Genomic DNA, 18,482 nt, shown 5'->3' with positions numbered 1-18,482 from the left:
TCCTCCTCTCTTCTGATCTCTCTGAAGTTCTTCCAGAATCACACTCACCAGCCCCCAGCTCATTCTCCTGTTTAGAAACCACAGCAAGCCCGCCCGCAGTCCCTGCCCCTGCCCCTGCCCCTCTGCCCCCTTCGCCCCCTTCGCTTAGGGCTGGGGACGGCGCGTTGCCCGACACTCATCCCCGTTAGCACAGCCAGCGGCCCTCTCGTGCACTGTCCTCAGCATCTCTGCTCTTTTCCCTCCCAAGAGAACCAGGGGCCCTGTCCCCACAGGCCGGTCGGCAGAGAGCAGCGGAGTAGAGAGGCTGGCGAGGTGGGCTGTTCTCGTCTTGTCTCTGCCAGGTTGCCGACCTACAGCACAGCCCACCTTTGTGTCGAGAGAGTGCTCAGACTGCATTTATGAAGCGTGTCCATCCTCCTGTTGGGGCAGAGAAAATTCTGGAAAGGCCCACACTAGATCAGTAACAGCGGTCTGCCTCCATAGGATTAGAGGGCAGAGGAGGGACTTGCACTTCTTTTTCAGACCCCAGAAAACGTGGATTAGGGGTGATTATGATTTTGTGTGTATGCTTAATTTTATATTGTATACCTGTGTACGTACGCGTTTATTTTTACAAGCTTTAGTTTATTTTTATGGTTTTAGGTTTCCAGGCACTCTTTTTCCTGATTTGTTTTTTCTTTTTATCGTGCTTAGTTTGCATTTTTTTCCCCAACCTCACATCTGGCTTTTTGAAAACCAGAGCTCCTGTTGGTTTGTCATTTAGGACTTGCACCTCCTACGTTGGTTTCTTGGGTCCTGCCCTCCTCCCCATCCTCCCTGGCATTTTCCATTAATCACATGGATTTTTAGATGCTGCAGAGCTGTCTGACGTGTCACAGAGAGCCCCTCGCAGAAATGTGGGCGTTAATGCTGGCACGGCTGAGGGCCGGGGCAAGTGTCATTCATCTTCTTATCTTCCCTGTTGGCTTATGTGGTGCCTGAGTGAAGAGGATGATCATGCCGAATAAATATTTATTTATTTGAAGAGAATTATAATAGTTCTTTAAACTAAAATATGCTTGGACAAGTATTTATGATGATTTTTGACTATTAAAAACCCTTGAAACTTTGCATACCTTTCCATGGTAAGTTTGGAATGGAGTAGAGTTTACATTTTCTAATGGAAAATACCCTACGTTTTGAATTGCTCTGCAAAGTCACTTGAGTAAATTGTTGTGTGGAAGGCGTAGATTTACTTCTCACTGTCATGCTGCTGGGACGTGTTTCACATTTGTTTCTCCCTCTCTTCCAGGGGACTCACAAAAGCTTGAAAGGAAACTCCCACGCCCTCGCCACCGTGACTGCCATCATCGACGGTACCGGCTCTGTGGGTACGTGGATGTTTTTAGCTCTAAGAGGTTAATCGTGGTCATAGGGAAACCACATTGGCACATCCTAATTCACAGATGCCAAGGATTCCAACTGCTTTGGTACTGCGAGGATCAACTGGCCTTCTTAAAATATGAGCAGCTCGCAAGCGTGTGCAAACCCAGGGGAAATGGGCATGTGGGTGCTGTCTGTGCTCTGCTCAGATGGCTCCAGAGACCAAGGGGGCATGTGGCTGGTTGGGACAAGTTTTCCTCCGTGTGAAAGAGTGTGTACCCCGGTTTTCGTCTAAGCCAACGGCTGGCAAACTGCAGCCCCTGGCCTGCTGTCCACTGAGTATTTATCGTTGTTATTTCAGAAGGACAGAATCTTATTTACATATAAATGACAGGAAAACTAATGAGTCCCAAAGCACACGGGATTCTGAGTGTCACCAGCCTCATTCAGATTCTTAGAGAGAATTCAGTAGCATAATCTGGAGTAAAGACTGGTGGCAAATAAGCCACTCATCACCTCAGAGATGGGCAGGTGGGAACTGGTAAACCACCAAGCCTGTTCTTATCAGTGAGTCAGAAGGCTGATGGCAACATCCTTGGCCTTTCTCGAGCCTTCGTGCAAGGAGCGTGTGCACTGTGACCGCTCCTACCTTGTGGGACCCTGCCCTGCACCAGCTCCTGCGGTCATCGCTTGTTCCTCTCTGGATGTGGGAGACTGAAGCTCGGGGGGTTGGCTCGTGTGCCTCCCATGGCTCATCAGAAGAATGTTGGGCTGCAATCTGGTGTGTCACCTGCTGCCCCAGGCTCCCTACCCAGAGGGACAGTGAGAGAGGGCAGACAGGTGGAGAGGGGCACCCAGGGGCCTGGGACACTCTCACAGCAGAGAAACCAAGTGCTTGCCAGACAAAGGCGCCTCAGTGAAAACAAGTTTTGCCAGAGCCTGGCATGTGGGGCTGCCCTCTCCACCACTCTGGGAAGCTGGGGCTTTCCTCGTGGCTGTTCCCGTGGCCCTTTGTGCCAGCTGCGGGGAGACATCCATGGTCCGTTTCTGGACACCCTCTGCCGTCTTCCTGCAGAATCCGAAGTCCTTCCTGCCACTCTGCCCTCCTCACTCTCATAGCCACACCACCTCCCTGCTGCTCCTCAGAAGACCAAGCCTGGTCCCCGTGCAGGGCCTTTGCACAGGCTGTGCCCTGTACCTGAGAGGCGCCCCCCACAGGGGACCTGATGCCACATGCCCTCATGCCCTTAGAGTCTTGCTCAGATGTCACCCTCTGAGCGAGCCCTTCTCAGCCCACCCTGTCAGGGAGGCGTGGAGCCTCCACACTCAGGGCCCCTCTGCCCTGGGCTGCTCTCCTCCACAGCACTTCCCACCTGTCTGCTTTGTGTTGTCTTCTCAACCTCTGCCTGCGTGGAAGCTTCGCGAGGACAGGAGCCTGTTTTGTTCTCTGCTGGATTCTCGGCACCTAGACAGGACCTGGAGCACAGGAGGCACCAGTAACAAGTGGTGGGAATGGCTGGCTGCGCCGAGACACGGGGGATTGGACACGGGCCCTGCAGTCTCCTGATCAGGCTGTTGAGTTCACAGGGAGGGGCTGGTCAGAGAGGCCCTGGGCTGCCCTCAGCCTGTGCAGTCCATCAGGACAGGGCCACCCGCCTCTGGGTCGCGGGAACCCCGGGTCCGTGCCCTTGCTGCCCCTTCCGGGGGCTCCACAGCTTGCTTCATGGGTAGGTCCTGCTTGTTCCGAGCAGCACCGGGCAAGGTCGCTGTGCTTCGGAAGGCTGGGCCCAAGCTTCTCATGGTCCCCAAAGTCACAGCAGCCCCGTTTCCATCCTCGACATTAGTTCCTTCATTTCGCTGGTTCCAGGGGTGACTTTGAATCTGCTGGACAGTGCTAGTGGTCACCCTGCTGACTTTAAAGTGAGACCATTCCCTGCCGGGCACCTCCTGGGGCTTGCGGACACGTCTGGGAGAGGCAGGCAGGTGCTGTGCCCGTGACAGGCGTCTGCGGGGCAGCACGGCTCTCCCTGCGTGGGGCATGCCTGCTGCTCTCCTGGCTTACTTAGCACACGAGAAACTTCCACAGCCTGAAAGACGCGCTCAGCTGGAAGTCGAGAGACTCCTGGGCTGAGCTCGGGTCTAATGAACTGTGTGCCTGAACAGCCTCCTCTCTGCCTTCTGTCTCACAGAGACCTTTGTCTAGGAGTCAGTCCAGCTCCCACTGTGGAGCCCTTTTCTTAAAGCTAATTTGCAGCTCTGCTGGCATCCCTGATTACTGTGTTAAAGCAGAAAATGGGAGTTTATAAAGAGGGGAATTACGAATTAGGTGAAAAAACACATTTTTTATGATATTCTTTTCAAAACAAGAGGGAAACAGAAGTCCATGGCTAGTGGTCATCTGCATCTGTAAAGGGGGCAGGCTCTGAGCCACGAGGGAGGAACCACAGCACAGCTCTAGACGCCTTTGACCCCGAGGAGGGGCGGCAGGGGGCGACTCGGACCATCTGTGACCTCTTCACTAGTCTGCGTGCCGTACTGACTGTGGTGGAGCCGTGGCACCCACCTGGTGCCTGCAGCACCTGCACTCAGGTCTGATGGGGCCTTGGATTTGCCAGCTCCAGGGTACGAGGACCCGAGGAGATGGTCACCATGGAAACGGCACGCACGCTTGTCCACCCGGCATCTCCATCATTATGTCTCTCCATAAGTGCTGCCCAGCCAGACAGAAGCAAAGACAGGCTCTAGAGGAAATGCACTCTGATCAGCAGAAAATCCCCTCACAGGGGAGTTTACCCCTCGTAGACAAAGGCCTCTGTGGGACAGAAGGCAGAGAGAAGGTTGTTCAGATGCTTGTTAAATGTTGTAAATATTGGTTTCGATGGAGACAAGCTTGACTAATTGTAAGCCAGCGCCTTCTTGTAGTTCACAAGAGCCGTGTGGTTCCAGGCGCAAGGGTATCCGTTGCTGCATCCACAGCACTTAGAAGGACATCCCAGTGGGATGAAAGCCTTGTTGTTTTTATGTGTTTTATGCAGAGCGATTAAATTGAGCCCTGAATTTTTTCATTAGTTTTTATTTTGTCAAAGTAAAATATACTGTAACTTTAGAAGCCAGATAGTCTTACAAGCTTATTATAATGCAAAATGACAGTCCCCTGCCCTGTGCCCCCTCAGCCCCTCTTTCTAGACGCAGTCACTATCAACCGTTCCTTCTGGTCTCTCCCACATGTTTCTTGAATCATCAGTTTTTGACACTATCTGCTGTCCTCCTAGTAAGGAAGATGGGGACCCGGCTCTTTCCACCCCGTTCTCCATTTCCCTCATCCCCATCAAGTACCCTGGCTGTGGTAATAGTGTTCACTCTCAAGCCGAGAAATAAACTTTAATTATGCATCCTTAATGTGCACATTTTTGTTTTTCCCCAAACCAACGAACGCCTCATTTTTCCCTTTTGTTTAAGTTTCTGTCACAGTTGCTCCCCCTCCGCAGCCTCCCACACCATCAGCCTGTGTGGGCGTCCACGGCCACCTTCCTCCCTCGCTTCACTCTCCGCCTGCTGCTCAGCTCTCGTCCCAGAGCTGCTTTCCCCACCATCCTACAGGTCTCTTTCATCTCCTGCCCACGTTAGGCCCTGTTTCTAGATCTCGTGTTTACTCCTCTTTGGTGGAAGATGTCTTCTAGTAGCTTCCTGAGTAGCAGTTCACGGGAGGTGGATTGGAGAACCAGGAAGTCTGTGGTGTCAGGATTCTGCTCTCTCACTTGGTGGACAGTCTGGATATAGAAGTCTAGGTTGAAAGTCCTTTTCTTCAGAATTCCGTTGTCTTGCAGCCTCCCTGTCACCGTGGAGAAGTCCATGTCGTCCTCAGCCAGGCCTTCCCGTCGGACCTCTGCTTTCCCCGGCCCCACTTCTTCTCCCCTGGGCCCTGGGCACCTGGTGGCTACGCAGTCTGGAAACACATGCCCTTCATCTCGGGGAAACTGGGCTCTAGCTTTCTTTGATAAGATCCCCCTGCTATTGTCTCTGTTTTTTCTTCCTGGGAAACTTCTTAGTCGGATGTTGAGCTCTCTGGATTAATCCTTCCATTTTCTTTTCTTTCTTTTTTCCCTTCCTGCCTGTGTCTTTGTTCTTTTCTTCTACTTTCTCAGAGATGTTCTTGACTTCACTTTCCAACCTTTCTATTGAACTTTGTGTTTTAGCTGTCATAACGTTTATATTCATTGGTGTTTCTCTGCCCTTTCGGGGCATCCTGTTCTTATTGGATGCAGTGTGTGTTAGATTGAATCATGTGAAATTGCCAATATCTAATTGGCTTTCAGATAGAAAAGTGGGAGTTTCATGAGGTTCAACTTTAATTTTCTGTTAGTTCTCCTAGGGTATTATAATTTCCTGGGAATTTTCTTCTCCTCAGTTTGTTTGTTTCCTGTAGATTTCCCTCCTCCCAGCAGGTTTGCTTTCACATCGAGGCTTTCCTCAGACACAGGTGAATCTTGGCCGTCCCCTTATGTGTTCATATTTAAGAATGAGCCACTAAGCACTTATTGGAAGCCCTTTCTGCCTGGGAGGGTGAGCCAACTGCTGGTCTTCACAGTCTTGGGATCCAACTGGAACCTGGAGGAGGAGACCCCCCAGTCCCACGGCGGGTGTGGACCTAGCTGCCAGCATTCTCGTTGTTGTGTGGGAGGGCAGGCGCTGCTTGGTGGACGCTGGTGGCCTTCCCCACATTCTCCTGTGCTGGGTCAGTGCCTCTTCCCTGCCCTACGCTGGGCTTGGTATCCTCGAGCCCAGAACCTCTGGTTCAAGTTCTCCAGAGGTTAAGGTGCTGGAGTAGCGACCTGGGACCAGAGGATGGGGAGGGACACATCTCCGAGTGATTTATAAGGTTCTCAACCAACCCCCCGTTTACTTCTCCTGCCTCCCTTCCGCCCTCCTCGTGCGCTTTGCCGGGCCTCGCCTGAGCACGGAGTCCCTGGAGTCTCTCTAGGGCTGGGAGAGCTGGAGGTTGTCAGTCGTGATGCCCTTTAAATGCCATCCTCCAGAAACGCTGCCCTCTCTCATCTGTCCTTCTTCCTGTGGGTTTATAATTTTCAAAATTCACTTATGGTCCGTTTTGTGGTGTTGGGAGGGGTAGAGATAAGCACCCATGAGCAGTCTGCGTTGTTTACCTGGAAGTTCTTCTGTGACAAAAACCCATACAGTCACCCTCGGATTATAGAAGTAGTAGGTGCTCTTTGTAAATGCTTGAAACAATATCAGGACGTATAATGTAGGGAAGACCTGGTAATCCTACCTCTCAGAGATTAGATCTCAGTCATAACCTGGGGTAAATTATTCATCTTCTTCCCATGCCAAAACAGCAGCCTCCTACACGTGCGTTGTAACTATTCCAGTCTGCTCTAGGGAAATAAAGACCAGACTGCGGCAGTGAACACTCCTAGACAGACAGACAAATCCTTTGGATATTTCAAGGAATATTTGCTTTCCTTTGTTTTTATAGGTTTTTTTTTTATTATTTTGACAATTTCAGACTAAGAAAAGTTGCAAAAATAGTACGAAGAATTCACATTTACTACATCTGCTTCACCATTCCTCTTTCTCACACAGATTTATAACACACATATACACACATAACATATAGACTTGTAAATACACATATGCGTATTTTTCCCAAACTAATTAAAAGTAAATTGCAGACATGCTGCCCCTTTACCAATAACTTTGTATTTAGTATGTATTCCCTAAAAACAAAGACTCCCTGATACAACCACAGCACAATTATCAGAATCAGGAAATTGACATTGATACGGTATTAGTTTCGACAAACCTTATTCATATTTTACCAAATAATATTTTTAGCATAAGAATATCTAATATTGTGCATTAGATTCAGATTTATTGATAATAAATTTTTAAATGGGATTTTTGGATCAGAAGAGTGAACATTTTAATGTCCATACGTATTTGTGGATTTGCTTCCAGAGGAAGGCTGTGTCAGTCACGGCTCCCCAGTGCTGAGTGTTGTTAAGCTTTTTGCCCCCCCCCCCTCAGCCTGGTAGGTGAGCGTGAGCTGTGTTGCTGTACCCGTGAGGGAGATAACTCTGTGTGTCTGTGGGGCGGTGGTGGTCAGCGCCCCCGCTCCGGAGGCCTCTCTCAGCGCTGTGCCCACCCATTTTGTGTCATTTCAGGAGCAGCCCTGGGCCCCCTGCTGGCGGGGCTCATCTCCCCGTCGGGATGGAACAACGTGTTCTACATGTTGATGTTTGCGGACGCCTGTGCCTTACTGGTGAGTTGTGTCACTTCTAATCAAGCAGCCTCTCGTGAGCGTCTCTGGATGCCAGGCAAACACTGCTGACACTTTCTCCCGTGGACTCCTGCAGCGCTCAGGGAAGTTCAGGCCTGCGACGTATCCCAGCTTCCCTCCATGTTCGTGGCCCAAGCCCTTTCTCTTTCTGGTTTAAACGGATGCCAGACGCAGAAGCAGGTCGGTCTGCTGCTCTGTAGTTTCAGGCAGGATGGGCGAGGGGCGAAGAGCCAGGGCTCCCTGGCTCCAGATCCTGGGCCTGTCACCTGTCAGGCGCATGTGCACCTGGGGCAGGCTGCCTAGCCTCTGTGTCCTGCAGCTGCCGTATTTTCACATGGGCAGAATAATGGCACCCAGTGACAGGGTTATTGTGGGAATTAAAGATGATGCACAGTGACTGGCCTCCTAGACGGTGGCCATTATTGTCCCAGCGTTCCTCCTGCTGTCAGTCACATGGGGGCAGCAGCTTGACTCCCTGCACCCACAGGGGTGGAGGAGAGAGAGGGAGCAGAGGCTGCCAATGCAGGCCCTGGGTGCTCCTGGCTTCTGCCCCCTGTTCTCTGGGCACCTGAGTCCAGGCCCCTCCTGCGCTGAGAAGATTTGAGGTTTTCTTTAGGATAGAGAAGACCAGTTGTGAAATCATAGGCAGGCAGCACACACCTGCGAGAGTAGCTACGGTGTCACCTTACGAGTCAGCTTGTGCACTAAGTCCCCAGACCTGAGGCCATGTGTCTCCTCTCGCTTCACCAGAAAAATTCTGATCCCAGTAAAGTGAATGGAGGATTTTGGAAATATCAACTCCATCAATTAAGTGAAAGTTTTGTATTTTAATTCCAGGAAGCCCTAAAACAGCTCCTCCTATTTCGTACAGAGTCAAATACCAACTCTCAATTTAGGAACCTATTAGGTTTTAAAAGGCTGTTCCTCAGATCATTTGTTTTTTTAAATGCCTAAGGGTTTTAGTTAAGTCCTCGGATCATTTCCACTAAGTAGTAATGAAACTTCCGTCATTATGGCTGTTTAAAGACTGAAAACTCTTCTATTTCAGAAATACCAGCTAATATATATTAAACTTCCTTTTAAATGCATAGCTGAACTCCTAAGAAAGGAGTGCTGTCCCCAGGACGCAAGAATGTGGTGGCAGCACAGACGAGTCCGCCAGCTGATGCTGGAGCGGCCCGGGCGAGCTGTCCGGCTCAGGACTCGAGGGCTGGGGCTTATGCCCACCAGGAACAGGAGACGAGGCACTGGGCTGGCGCACGGTGGGGAGTGGGAACTGGAGACTTCCTTGTACAGCCAGGCCCCGAGGAGGGCTGTGCTCGCGGTGAGAGGGTGAACGTTTGCACGCTGTACAGAAGACAGCATGCATCCGTGTCATCTCAGCCTGTCACCAGGCTGGAGGGAATCTTCCCTGAGAACTTTTAGCCATGGACCTGCCTACAATGAGCTTTAATTTTCGAGCTTATATTATGTAAATATTATATAATATGTAGGAAAATTGAGTAAAATTGTCCTGGAACGGTGATATATCTGTTAGGCAGAAGCAAGGCCAAAACCATTTGAGAGGGACAAACCTCAGCCCAGCTGCATGGGATTCCTACAGCTCACACCCCACTGAAGATGAGCTCACGGTCCAGGATGAGGAAACAGTCCACTGTGAATGGAGGTGACAGACACAACAAACAGCAGAATCAGACCCTCCAAAACTGCAGATGAAAGGGTCATCAGAGACACTGTAAAAACAAGTATATTTAACATTACTAACAATGTCAGAGAAGGAACAGAATTTGGGAGAAAAGAACAAGACAGAGCTGGTGGAATAGACATATAAGGAAATTATCCAGAATGCAGCACAAAAAGAGGAAGAGATGGACAATACTAAAGAGAGATTAAATATAGAATGGAAGACCAAATGAGATGGTCGGACACGGTCTACTAGGAATTCAAGAGGAAGAAACCAGAAGGACTGGGATAGAAGCAATGTTTAAGGAGAAAACAGCTGAGAACCCGAGGGGTCAAAAAGCAGCCACTGCAGCGTGGAGAGGACGGTAAACACCAAGCTCGTGGAGGAACCGATCCAAACATCGTTATCAAAGGACTGTCTCCCCATTAACAGCAGCTTGCAGGTTGGATCTAAAAATCCAGACTCCAATTATTTTCAAGAAACACACCTCAGACAGAAAGAAATGTCAGAACAAAAGGGAAAGAATAGAAAAATACATGACAGGCAAATAAGAACTGAAAGGAAGCTGGACTAGCTAGGATAGATGAAAGAGACCTAAAGCCAGAAGGTGTCAGGAGAGGCGGGGGGTTATCTCGTAGTGGGAGAAGGCAGGAGGGCAGTTCCACTAAGGATGAGTCTTTTCAGACTTAAAAACCAGACCTGTCTTCTTCTCTTTGCTGGTCAATAGACCAGTTTCCCTCCTTCAAAGTCTGAGGCTGGGAACCCCAGTGATCTCAGCAGGTCACCCTGCAGGGAGTGGATCTGGGGGACCTGGACTCTCCGTGGCATGTGATCCAAGCCTGGTGGCCGTGCTCTCACACCTATAGGCCTTACCCTCCCCAACTCGTGTCCCATCAGGCTCCAGCCACCAGGCAGGCACCTGGAGCTGGCAGCTGCCCTCCCCATTGGGTATTGCCTGCACAAACCAGAACTTCTGTCATGTTTTAGAAGTTGGCCTTTGTCCTTCAGAATTGTTACTACTGTTTACAGTTTATTCCATGCCCACATATAACACTTGTCATTTTCCTCCTCTTTTTCCTTTCTCTTAAGGATCTGCTTTTTATAATCATAGACTTCCTCCTACTAACAATTTTCACATTCTGGACTTGGAAGATTTTATGTTGATAAGACAGCAGCTCAGACTCAGCAGGCAGATGCTGGTAGCTGGAGGTAGAGGTTCAGATTCACGGTGATCAGTTTAGTAACAAAACTGTTACTGCTGCTGCCAAGCCCCTGACGTGTTCCCACCCGCTACGTTCACCACTGCAGCCGTATGAACACTGCTCCTGCGTCAGGCAGGGCAGCTGGGTTGCGTTGTATCTGTAGGAGAAACGCCTGTCCTCTTCAGCCTGAACTCACATCATACGAGGGACGTGTAAGCTCCCGCTTGAACCATAAGCGTCTAAGAAAATAAACGTTTCTGCCTTCCGGAGTTCTCTCCCAAGGCTTAGTCCTGTGTAGCTTCATGGGTTTTTAAGGAGCCCCTCAAAACTCTCCTCCAGCACCCCCACTGCCTTGAGCCCCTTGGCCCAGGGGTCCCCCTGGGCCCAAGAGCACCTGCTGCCTTCTGAGAAGTGGGGGCCTCTAGAAGCAGGGCTTCCCTCCGGACCCCGTGTCTAAGCCCCAGGGCACTGCACACCCTTGGGGGAGCTCTTCTGAGGGCTGATGTCACGCTCGGGGAAAGACTGATCCACAGCCTCAAACACAAAGAAAACCAGATAAATTTGGGGTAAGCGTAGTCATAAGTGTGGATTCGTAAATTGACTCCGAGCCTCCTAGCGTGACAAGGGACCTGAAGGAAAAGAGCCACCCCCGACAAAGGCAGAGCTGTCCATGGTTCCCAGGGACAGCCGCTCGAGGAGGGGGCCAGTGAGCAGCACTCGGGGTCCTGGGTCGGGGGGCCCAGGCGCTCGCCAAGAGGCTTCTGGATGAAACATGGCTGTTCCAGCGACAGCTCCCTCAGCCTCCCAGTGCCGAGGAGTGCTCACCTGGCTCTCAGAGTCCTCCCCAGGGTCACCATCATTGTGGGTCACCTTGTCTTTATTTTCTGTCTTTTTCCAATTTGGACATGTTAGGATTGGGTTCATTTCATTTTAAAGCTTACTTGAACCCGGAAGTCATTCTGGCTGAAATGTGTCCTGAGCCTTATTTCCGGGAGCACGTCAGTGGTGGTTCACAGGACTTAGTAAGCAGCAGCCCTGCGTGGGAAGGCCTTCAGGCTGGCTGTGCGGGAGGCTGCCCGCGGCTGTGTCAGGCCTGCAGTCCTTCTGTTCTGAGGAGCACCGTCTCTCTGGAGCAGACCCCGTGTGTGCTGGGGGAGAGCCGCAGGCAGGATGGGTTCCCGTGGGCGCGGGCTGGCACTGGCGTCTTTGCAGTGACAGCAGGCACGCCCGCCGTCTGCTCAGGGTCTCGGCCAGCAGTAACGGGGGTCTCGTCTTTGTTTCACATGCAGTTCCTGATCCGCCTTATACACAAGGAGCTGAGCTGCCCGGGGTCCGCGACGGGGGACCAAGTTCCGTAAGTCCCCCATCGGGACCCTTCTCCCCATGTGATAAAAGCGCAGCTTTAGAATGTCACCCTGGCTCATCTGCCTTCCACACCTGGCTTTTCTTAAGAAAGAAAAGAAAAGTCATCCCTGTCCCTGTCATTGCCCGTCTCGTTTGCGCTCATTTTCCTTTCCCAATAAACACCTCGGGGTGGATGTGATCGTGCCAATCCTCAAAATCTCAGTGAAAAATATGAGGGCTCAGCCTGGCCTCCTGCCCCACCTCCTCTCTTCCTCTCCTCTCCTCTGTCCCCTCAAGGCTGTGGGGATGTGGTAAGACGGTGAGACTTGTCCACCATCCAGTTCGCTTTGGGAAGACCCTGGCAGAAGGGGAGGGACCGGCGCTCCATGGGGTCTGTACACTTGGCGTGAATTCAGCATCTCTCCTGTGACCGCTGGCTGTGTAACCAGCTGCTGTTTGACCCTCTTTCAGGTTTAAGGAACACTGAGCACTCGAGTCCCATGGAGGGAGGCTGGCCCATCCTTCACACACTGTCCTTCAAGGAAAAGTTCCAATAAAGGATCCTGTGTTGAAAAGAATCCTGTACCCTTGCCTTTTGCACACGCACCTGGAAAAGACACAAAAGCCACCTTGAGAATTCCTGGTACTACTTTAGACGAGCCGTGCGCTCAGGACGGCAGTGAGGACGTTCTTGAGCAGTGCTGTCTGCAATAGGCTGAGCCGGAACAGACGGCCGATGAGCGGGCCCCTCGCAGGGCGCTCAGCAGCTGTGCCGCCATCACGTGTGACACGCCGGGACTGGTGTGGGGACTCGGGGGCCGCAGTCTCTCAGGTATTTCAGATGGAATGTTAGGGCGGGGTGACGCAGGCTCCGCGCCAGCAGGAGCCTGGTGACACCTGGAGGTGCCGCGTGGATGATAATCAGGACACTGCGGGCGTGGAAGGCAGCTGGCAAAGAGCCCGGCCTCTGAAAGGACGGAGGAGACTGGCAGCTGGATCCAACCCAAACAGAATTAGACCATCACATCCCCCAAAAGACCTTCCCAATGCGTCCTCTCCTGGACCGGCCTGAGAACTGACGGTCGAGGAGTGAACAGTGCTGAGGCCGTCTGAGCCTGCTGGGGTCAGAATGCCAGTCCCAGGACACCCCGGAGAGTCCTGTCATCTGAGTCCCAAGGGCCACCACGCTGCTGGTCCCCGGTATGGTTGCTGGGAGGATGCGGCCAAGCCTGGGAGGGGACGGGTCTCCAGTCCAGCGACTTGTTTCCCTCCACAACACGCCAGACACCAGAACTGTCTCAGCTACCCAGCACCAGAGTGGATTTATTTATTTAAAATGTGTGCTATGTTATAGAAGTTTGAGAAACGTAAAAGGCATTTGGTTATTTATTAGACCGACTCCGATTGTTCTCTGGCCCCTTGTTTTCTCTGTTACCTAGCGAGATACTTATCTGCCCTTTGAAATAAAATGTTTTTTTAAAAAAAACTCAAGCAGAATGTTGATTATTTCTGCACGTTTCCATTATGTTAAAAAAGAAAATTTCCAAATGGAGCTGCGTGTTCTCGGTTTTCTCAGGGTTGGACTCAGCGGTCCTGCAGCTGGAATCTGAGACGGCGCCCAGCAGAGCAGGGACCACCCTGCTTGGGAGCAGGCCCCTGGCGCGCACAGAAGGCCGAGGCCAGGCCCCAGCAAACACGGCCTGGATATTTTGCAGATCCTGCAATTTAAGGAATATCCCAGGATTTGTCCTTGAGTATGAAATGGCTCACACTGGAGGAGCAGGGCTGCACGTGGAAGTTGCACAGTGGAGCGCAGGCTCTCCTACTTCCGTCTTAGAAAGAGGCACCTTCTAGTCTGCATGACGCCCGTTTCTCTCAGAGAGGGAGTGCCGAGTGCCTGTGCACGGGAAGATCACGCAGATGCTTCCCCTTCTCGGCCCAAAGGGCAGGGGTCAGGGCAAGGCCGCAGTTCACGCCCTTCCCACAGAGGGCTCCGGCTCGCTCTCCCAAGAAGGCAGACAAGATGAGGGTCTTCTGACGGCAGTTGTGCTCACAAGTAGGCTTGCTTTTTTTTTTGAGGAAGAGTGGCCCTGCGCTAACATCTGTTGCCAATCTTCCTCTTTGTGTTTTTTCTCCCCAAAGCCCCAGCACATAGTTGTGTATCATAGTTGTAGAGTTGTGGCTCATCTCTGTGGGACGCCGCCTCAGCATGGCTTGATGAGCAGTGAGTAGGTCCGTGCGCAGGATCCAAACTGGCGAACCCTGGGCTGCTGAAGCGGAGCGCACAAACTTAACCACTACGCCACCCGGCCGGCCCCCAGGTTTGGTTGTTTTAATAACCAAAGTTACTTACACATTTAAAAAGTTCCCTTCTAAAAATAAAATTTCTGTCAACGCTAAGTGGATTACGTACCGTTGCTCACACACACAGCTCGCTCAGCTTGCGTGTTTCTCTTTCCCTCTGCTGCTCTCCCAGCTGTGTTTCCTCTTCCACCTTTAGCCGCGTGCTGAGGGCTGCTCTTTTCCTCTCCCCTCCCTGCCCCTGGCTGTAAGCCCCTCCCCGTCCCGCCTGGTCCCCAGGGATCACGGTGGCCCGTACTTGTCTGTGCCCCTGCAGGCTGCAGCCCTTTGCTCACCACACAGCCTCTGGCCTTCTAGGTGTTCAGTTTCAATATTAACTTGAATAAACGAAGGGAAGGATGAGAGTGATATAAACGTGCCACTCGAGAATGCACAGAGAATTCTTTGTTGTTTTTTTTTTTGAGGAAGATTGGCCCTGGGCTAACATCCGTGCCCATCTTCCTCCACTTTATATGGGACGCTGCCACAGCATGGCTTGATAAGCGGTGTATTGGTCCGCACCCGGGATCCGAACCTGCGAACCCCAGACCGCCGAAGCAGAGCACGTGAACTTAACCACTGCGCCACCGGGCCGCCCCCCAGAGAATTCTTTTTAATGAAATCTTCTGAACCCACCGCTCCCTGCCTCCGCAGAGCGGCTCTCTCCAAGGCCAGCACTAGTCACATGCTCAGGTAAGGTTGTGGATAGACCCACCTCATGTTCGAGCCTTCCCCGAAGCGCCACTGTCTACTGTGGTTCAGCAACAGGCAGTCTTGAGGTGATGGCTGTTTTTCCCCAACTCAAGGAGTAAAGTAGTAAAGACAGTCCTCCACAGCCCCCAGAGGACAAGTGGCTCACTCCTGGGCCCGTGGAGGGCACCCGAATAACGCCTTCTGAAATAGAGTTGACCACTTTTGAAAGTGAGGAGTACACATAGCTATTTTTTAAAGCAGTTGAGCTGAAACACATTCTCAATCCATGAATGGGAGATTTCATCATGACTTTTAAGGAAAAAACTACATGATTTCAATATAAAAATACGTCTTCATTTCATCCTGAGCAGTAGCTGAGATGACTTCCTTCTGCAAATAGCCGGTTATGGTGCACGCGTGCTGGCATTCATATGGAAATGTGGCTTTGCCTTTCATGAATTTAAATGTCCCTAAGATTTTCCTATTTAAATCTGCGGAAAATGCCCGGGACGATTGAAATGCCAGCTTGTGACAGGGGCAGTGAAAGAGCAAGGGGATCTGGGGCCCGCCAGTCACAGAGGGGAGAAAGGTCGTCCCTGGAAGCTCTCCGTAATAAAAAGCACCCTCCAAGTCAAAAACCAGAACCACCCCTCCAATCGCCAGCTTGTAAAATCCAATAAAAATAAATTTCTAGAAAAAATGAACCAAGAAAAAAATACACGTCCTAATTTTTTATTGATAGAGTCAACAGACGTAAAACCACCCTGCCAAATTGTTTTAGAGGTTTGCAAATGCTTACTCCAGTCTCTGCTTATCTTAGGGTTAACCGTACCAGTTCACAGACACCCTCGGACCACACTTGGAGTAGGAGAGAGAGGCGCATGGGGGGAGCGGTGTGGCCTGGCCGCGCCCTGCCGGCTGATGGTGGGGTTGGAGGGTTGCTGCGGGCCCGATGGCTTGGAGGCTGGCCCTCGGTAGCCGGGGCTGCTGTGAAATGCTCCTGTGGTGTGTTACTTGGAGTGTCCTCAAGGAGCCTTGCAGCCTGACTCCCAGGGCGCCCCCGGGCCTGCCAGGCCAGGAAGTGCAGGCAGCTCCCCCTGCAGGCTGGCCGAGCTGGCAGGCTTCTCTTCCTCCAACTGGGGCCCAGGGCCAAATGTAGACGTGGGCCCCTTGTTCAAAAAGCAGAAAAACGTGCTGTTCAAGGTACTAAAATATAAAATGTTTTCCTTTGTCGCACCATAGGAGGCCGGATCACGGGGGACCCGAGGCTCCAGCCCCCAGCACCTGCTTGACTGTCCCACCCAACTTCACCTACAAACCACAGATGCAGAGACGACATTATTCAGAATTTGAGCACAGCAGCTCCAGGGCGTTAAACCCTAAGCACGGGGTCCCTGTGTGACTGCAGGGGTCACGTGTCCACGAAGCCAGTCTTGCTGTCACAGCAAAATGATGCTCCACCTGACACAGAACGGGAACTGAAGACCAGGTCAGAGAGGGACTGGTCCTAACCATCCCCCGGGGCCAGAGTTGGGAAGGAGGGGGGTTCACTTGGTCTCTCTTCCCCTGGTGGTGCCCCCTCGATGTTATGCAGCCAGTTTAGGTTAAGTGCCACCACATGAGCTTCCTTTTCCTGTGTGTTCCAAAACGTCATGCCCACTAAAGAACGAAAGCAGGTTTCTGAGCTCATCTTTCAAAGCCTTCCACGAGCTGGGTCGGCCTGGCTTCTGACTCAGTTCCTTTAAGTTATCCTTAAGTTAACCAGTCAGCTTGGTGTCGTTGTCACCTGAAGGCACGTAGGTTCTCCTATGCTTCTGTGGGTTAAGGGCTGCTGGCCCTGTCCCCATCCCTGGGCCTGTTCCTTCCCGGCCACTGCAGGGGGGTGTTAAGTGAGGCAGAACCACGTTACCAAGTGCTCATGGGCGGAGGTTCTGAGAGCGGTGGAAACCTTCAGTGGGGAGCGCATTCCAGACCACGGAGCCAGATTCCATCATGCCCCAAACAAAATAGAGGAGCTGGCATGCATGACAGGCATGAAGCCTGGCTCTGAAACTGGTGAGTCACAGCCCAACTGGAGTGATCCCACGACAGGCCAAGAGCGTCACCTTCAGAACTTGCTGCGAGCCCACTCGGTACTGCATGAATTTTTGTCACAGTTCCACCCTCGCTGACCCACTTGTAGGCGAGCTGCCGTGGGCAGAGCGGGGCCACGTCCTGCAGCTGAGAAGGTGGGCAGAGGGTGAGGGCAGGCGGCCGGCACAGTCTTCCCCTGAGATGAGGTTGGGCTGGGCGACACCACCCCTTCCAGGGTAGGAAGGGAATGGAGCACGGGCCAATGGAGAATTTCCTGATCTTCGGAATTGGCCCCCAGCCTCCTCCAGGACACACTCTGCAATGGTCACGCCCTCGGCCTAGGCACCAGGGGGTTTTCGAAAGGGATCGCCTGTTTGCCAGGACAGGGTCGCTGAGTGGGACGTCATGACTCTTTGGGCTACTAATGAAAACTGACTTGGAGTAACAAACCCAGAGTTTCTGTCACCGTCTTCTTTGACTTGTTAGTAACCCAGACAGCCCTGTCCCTTTCTGAAGCTCTAACGTGAGGCCTGGATGGGATATTGTGTTATTGGTTAGAATTCATGCCTTACATGCCTGGTGGGCAGATGTGCGTTGAGTGGAGGAGCAGAGAAATCGGATGTGCTTTTATGGAATCACCGCGCCCACGGCCCAAAGAGCTTCAGGGTCTTTGGATGTGGCCGCCTCACCCCAGAATGTCCTTGAGTCCCTCAGAAGGAGCTGTGTGGCTCTGGGAGGGCTTCCACTGCTCCTGCTCTCAGGCGCTTTATTGTTGTTTTAATTGAGGTGAAATTCACAGCACATACAATTAACCACTTTAAAGCGTTCACCTCAGTGGCATTTGGTGCATCCACAATGTGGTCCAACTGCCACCTCTCTCTGGGTTCAAACTTTTTCGTCACCCCAGAAGGACACCCCATGCGCATTAAGTAATGGTGCCCAGCCCCCTGCCCCCAAACCTTTCCTATTTAAAATGAGGGCTTTGAAATAGATTGGCTCCAGGGCACCTTTTAGCACTAAAATTCTGGAGTTAAATGTCTTAAAAATAGGACTTCTTATATTTACGTGCTCATTCATTGATTTGTTAAACAAACATTATGAAAGAACTCATTCCTATGATTCGCATGTCTTAAATGAAAATATGGCGTCTTATTGTTTCCTGACTCCTCTGGAAGCCTCCTGGGAGACAGTGGTCTCGGGCCTGCTGACCCCAGGGCGCATCTGGAGACCTCTCTGAGGGGTCACTGTCCCAGGAGGCACACCTGAGTTCTGAGCAGGCCACCAATGAGGTCAGCGTGGCTTCTCTTTCCTGTGTGCACCAGCCTTCCCTGTGGCTTTCTTCTTCCTCGTGCCCACGTGCCCACGTCCACTTCCACATCCACTTGCTGTTGGCGGCAAAGCCTCCGTCAGGGCTACCTGGTGCACAGGTGGGAAGGACAGGGCTCTCCAGGGAGGTGTGCCCCCCCACCTCACAAATGGGAGGAGT

At 51.8% G+C, this 18,482-nt stretch overlaps 1 protein-coding gene across 6 annotated transcripts in view; it reads left to right on the top strand.

Moving 5' to 3' along the window:
• SLC37A1 (solute carrier family 37 member 1) overlaps nucleotides 1-13,375 on the top strand; it is a 66,313-nt gene extending 52,938 nt beyond the window's left edge. For 3 of the 6 annotated variants that reach the window (XM_087418050.1, XM_087418049.1, XM_087418047.1), the window contains 4 exons: nucleotides 1,292-1,370; nucleotides 7,545-7,642; nucleotides 11,836-11,900; nucleotides 12,362-13,375. In XM_087418050.1, the coding sequence (XP_087274176.1) occupies nucleotides 1,292-1,370; nucleotides 7,545-7,642; nucleotides 11,836-11,900; nucleotides 12,362-12,377 (258 nt within the window). In that variant the 3' untranslated portion in view covers nucleotides 12,378-13,375. The other 3 variants (XM_087418045.1, XM_087418046.1, XM_087418048.1) reach the window with 2 other exon arrangements.
• The last annotated feature ends 5,107 nt before the right edge of the window (nucleotides 13,376-18,482 follow it).

Source organism: Ceratotherium simum, chromosome 27 (assembly GCF_057802395.1).
Source record: "Ceratotherium simum simum isolate JZ-2026a chromosome 27, ASM5780239v1, whole genome shotgun sequence".
Taxonomy (NCBI): domain Eukaryota; kingdom Metazoa; phylum Chordata; class Mammalia; order Perissodactyla; family Rhinocerotidae; genus Ceratotherium; species Ceratotherium simum.
Note: the sequence above shows the minus strand (reverse complement) of the source record. Positions and strands in the feature narration are given on the sequence as shown.